Source organism: Salmo salar, chromosome ssa14 (genome assembly GCF_905237065.1).
Source record: "Salmo salar chromosome ssa14, Ssal_v3.1, whole genome shotgun sequence".
Classification (NCBI taxonomy): Eukaryota; Metazoa; Chordata; class Actinopteri; order Salmoniformes; family Salmonidae; genus Salmo; species Salmo salar.
In genome coordinates, this window is record NC_059455.1 from 52,923,156 (window position 1) to 52,927,740 (window position 4,585).

General features: G+C 45.1%; 1 protein-coding gene across 1 annotated transcript in view; it reads right to left on the reverse strand.

The window, feature by feature from the left end:
* pecr (peroxisomal trans-2-enoyl-CoA reductase) overlaps window positions 1-4,261 on the reverse strand; it is a 16,723-nt gene extending 12,462 nt beyond the window's left edge. The window contains 4 exon segments of the mRNA NM_001141052.2: window positions 2,151-2,232; window positions 2,365-2,530; window positions 2,821-2,954; window positions 4,092-4,261. Coding sequence (NP_001134524.1) covers window positions 2,151-2,232; window positions 2,365-2,530; window positions 2,821-2,954; window positions 4,092-4,203 — 494 coding nt within the window. The 5' untranslated portion in view covers window positions 4,204-4,261.
* Between the last annotated feature and the right edge of the window lie 324 nt (window positions 4,262-4,585).

The following is a 4,585-nucleotide window of genomic DNA, read 5'->3' on the forward strand; positions in this document are numbered from 1 at the left end:
ATACTTTGTAGCGCCACCTTTTGCTGCGATTACAGCTGTAAGTCGCTTGGGGTATGTCTCTATCAGTTTTGCACATCGAGAGACTGAAATGTTTGCCCATTCCTCCTTGCAAAACAGCTCGAGCTCAGTGAGGTTGGATGGAGAGCGTTTGTGAACAGCAGTTTTCAGTTCTTTCCACAGATTCTCGATTGGATTCAGGTCTGGACTTTGACTTGGCCATTCTAACACCTGGATATGTTTATTTGTGAACCATTCCATTGTAGATTTTGCTTTATGTTTTGGATCATTGTCTTGTTGGAAGACAAATCACCGTCCCAGTCTCAGGTCTTTTGCAGACTCCATCAGGTTTTCTTCCAGAATGGTCCTGTATTTGGCTCCATCCATCTTCCCATCAATTTTAACCATCTTCCCTGCCCCTGCTGAAGAAAAGCAGGCCCAAACCATGATGCTGCCACCACCATGTTTGACAGTGGGGATGGTGTGTTCAGGGTGATGAGCTGTGTTGCTTTTACGCCAAACATAACGTTTTGCATTGTTGCCAAAAAGTTCAATTTTGGTTTCATCTGACCAGAGCACCTTCTTCCACATGTTTGGTGTGTCTCCCAGGTGGCTAGTGGCAAACTTTAAACGATACTTTTTATGGATATCTTTAAGAAATGGCTTTCTTCTTGCCACTCTTCCATAAAGGCCAGATTTGTGCAGTATACGACTGATTGTTGTCCTATGGACAGAGTCTCCCACCTCAGCTGTAGATCTCTGCAGTTCATCCAGAGTGATCATGGGCCTCTTGGCTGCATCTCTGATCAGTCTTCTCCTTGTATGAGCTGAAAGTTTAGAGGGACGGCCGGGTCTTCGTAGATTTGCAGTGGTCTGATACTCCTTCCATTTCAATATTATCGCTTGCACAGTGCTCCTTGGGATGTTTAAAGCTTCTCCACAACAGTATCTCGGACCTGCCTGGAGTGTTCCTTGTTCTTCATGATGCTCTCTGCGCTTTAAACGGACCTCTGAGACTATCACAGAGCAGGTGCATTTATATGGAGACTTGATTACACACAGGTGGATTCTATTTATCATCATTAGTCATTTAGGTCAACATTGGATCATTCAGAGATCCTCACTGAACTTCTGGAGAGAGTTTGCTGCACTGAAAGTAAAGGGGCTGAATAATTTTGCACGGCCAATTTTTCAGTTTTTTATTTGTTAAAAAAAGTTTTAAATATCCAATAAATTTCGTTCCACTTCTTAATTGTGTCCCACTTGTTGTTGATTCTTCACAAAAAATTACAGTTTTATATCTTTATGTTTGAAATGTGGCAAAAGGTCGAAAAGTTCAAGGGGGCCGAATACTTTCGCAAGGCACTGTAGGTAGGTGGGTAGGTAGTGTGTAGAGTTGGTAGCAGGTAGGTAGGTAGTGTGTGGAGTTGGTAGTGTGTAGGTAGGTAGGTAGGTAGTGTGTAGAGTTGGTAGTGTGTAGGTAGGTAGGTAGGTAGGTAGGTAGGTAGGTAGGTAGGTAGGTAGGTAGGTAGGTAGGTAGGTAGGTAGGTAGGTAGGGTGTAGAGTTGGTAGTGTGTAGGTAGGTGGGTAGTGTGTAGAGTTGGTAGTGTGTAGGTAGGTGGGTAGTGTGTAGAGTTGGTAGTGTGTAGGTAGGTGGGTAGTGTGTAGAGTTGGTAGCAGGTAGGTAGGTAGGTAGGTAGGTAGGTAGGTAGGTAGGTAGGTAGTGTGTAGAGTAGGTAGGCAGGTAGGTAGGCAGGTAGGTAGTGTGTGGAGTTGGTAGTAGGTAGGTAGGTAGGTAGGTAGGTAGGGTGGGTGGGTAGGTAGGTAGGTAGGTAGGTAGGTAGGTAGGTAGGTAGGTAGGTAGGTAGGTAGGGTGGTAGTGGTGGTGTGTAGAGTTGGTAGTGTGTAGAGTTGGTAGCAGGTAGGTAGGTAGGTAGGTAGGTAGTGTGTAGAGTAGGTAGGCAGGTAGGTAGGCAGGTAGGTAGTGTGTGGAGTTGGTAGTAGGTAGGTAGGTAGGTAGGTAGGTAGGTAGGTAGGTAGGTAGGTAGGTAGGTAGTGTGTAGAGTTGGTGGTAGGTAGGGTCTCATCAGATGTATTATTATCAGTGTGAGTCAGGAAGTGAGAGATGTTGATGGTCATTGTGAGAGACTCACGCCATGCCCGGGAAGCCCTTCCACATATCAGCGATGATGTTGACGATCGCTCCCCCATTGTCTTTCATCCATGCGGCATACACTAGGAAAACACACACATCACGTTACACACACACACACACACACACACACACACACACACACACACACACACACACACACACACACACACACACACACACACACACACACACACACACACACACACACACACCTTCCTTGCAGCAGTGGAAGGTTCCTGTGAGGTTTGTGTCTATGACAGCCTTCCACCCCTTAGATGAGGTGTGTTCTGCTGGGCTGCTGAACTGGCCTCCGCCGTTATTTACCAGGAAGTCTATACGGCCATACTGCTGCAACACTGACGAGACCAGAGACTTCACCTACACACAGAGAAGAGGTTTCCTTTGGTACGCCATGGGTTGCTGTGTGTACCCCTTCCTCATGGTGGAAGTTATAGGGTGCTGTGTATACCCCTTCCTCAATGTGGAAGTTACAGGGTGCTGTGTGTACCCCTTCCTCAATGTGGAAGTTACAGGGTGCTGTGTGTACCCCTTCCTCAATGTGGAAGTTACAGGGTGCTGTGTGTACCCCTTCCTCAATGTGGAAGTTACAGGATGCTGTGTGTACCCCTTCCTCAATGTGGAAGTTACAGGATGCTGTGTAGACCTACCTCCTCCTCATTGCGTATGTTACAGACTATAGGGGTGACAGAGGCAGGGCTAGACTGAGGGATACTCTGTCTCAGCTCGTCAGCTGCAGCCTCCAACCTCTCCAACTTCCTACTGGAGATCACCACGTTACAGCCTGACACACAGAGACATGATCACCACGTTACAGCCTGACACACAGAGACATGATTACCAGGTTACAGCCTGACACACAGAGACATGATTACCACGTTACAGCCTGACACACAGAGACATGATTACCAGGTTACAGCCTGACACACAGAGACATGATCACCACGTTACAGCCTGACACACAGAGACATGATCACCACGTTACAGCCTGACACACAGAGACATGATCACCACGTTACAGCCTGACACACAGAGACATAATTACCAGGTTACAGCCTGATACACAGAGACATGATTACCAGGTTACAGCCTGACACACAGAGACATGATCACCCCGTTACAGCCTGACACACAGAGACATGATCACCACGTTACAGCCTGTACATCTTACTGTAGACATTATTGTTGAAAACTAGTCTAGGTTGGAACTGTTGCTGTTAAAATACAATAATAATTGTTTTTCTGAACTGGAATAAACTGATTGAAGCAAGATGCTTTTTGAGGGAAACATTCATCTACAACAGGAAGCGGTTTCCTGCCTGACTGAGAAAGAAGAGGAAGCGGTTTCCTGCCTGACTGAGAAAGCAGTAGGTGTTCTGATCCAGTTTGGTTCCACATACCCATGTGAGTCAGGGTTCTGAACTCTTACCTAGTTAAAAAAACAAGTAGAGAAACAGTCTCAAGGCTGAGCATAACCTCAGAGATGCACTGTTAAAAACAGAGCCCAGCACAGACCTGCTGTCATTAGGACTGTGGGTGTGTGTTTTCTGGTCTACAGATGTGATCAATCACTTTATTCCAGTTCAGAATTAAAAATAATAATTGTATTTTAACAGCAACAGTTCCAACCTAGACACATATGTAAGTGTTTTTAATGGGGGAAAATAAACATGAATACATATTTATATGGATATTTCATGTCATTGTTATTTGTTTGAGGCATAAGGGGAATGAAATGAACCGATATTTAGGTATAGTTGCATATTTTCCTAAGCTTGGGTCCCAGGAAAACTGAATTTCTCATTTGGGTCCGAGGCTGAAAGTGTAAGAAGCCCTGATCTGGGGTAAAGTTCACTCAGTGCTGCTATAACCTAACCAGCGACTCCCTGCCTGTCTAAACGCTGACACACACAGTACCTACCCAGCTGCAGCAGTTCGGAGGAGATGGCTTTACCGATTCCGGTGCCTCCTCCCGTTACCACCGCCACTTTGTGGTTGAACAGACCCGCTTTGAACACACCGGAGACGGCCATGTTTGTCCCTGCTACTCGGTGCTAGTCATGTGATCTGTCGTGTTTCCTATGCCCTTGTGGCGCCCTCTCCGGGACACAGCCGGTGTTAAAACCGACCTTTAGTGATGGGCTTTCCGGTTCTGTTCATAGACGCGGTTCTTTTGGCTCCCAAACGGCTCTTTAAAAAAAAAGATGTTTTGTATTTTTTCAAGTCAAACAGTTTGTGATAGTTTGACTATGATTGGTTTTAAAACAATTCTAATTAAATTATTAAATGAAATCATACTCTACCTTAACCACAATGTATTTAAGAATGCACTGATTTGTTATGAAAAATAATGCTATTAAATATGTGGATTTAAAGTATAACTTTTTGATGTATATAAACAAAGTGCATATAAAT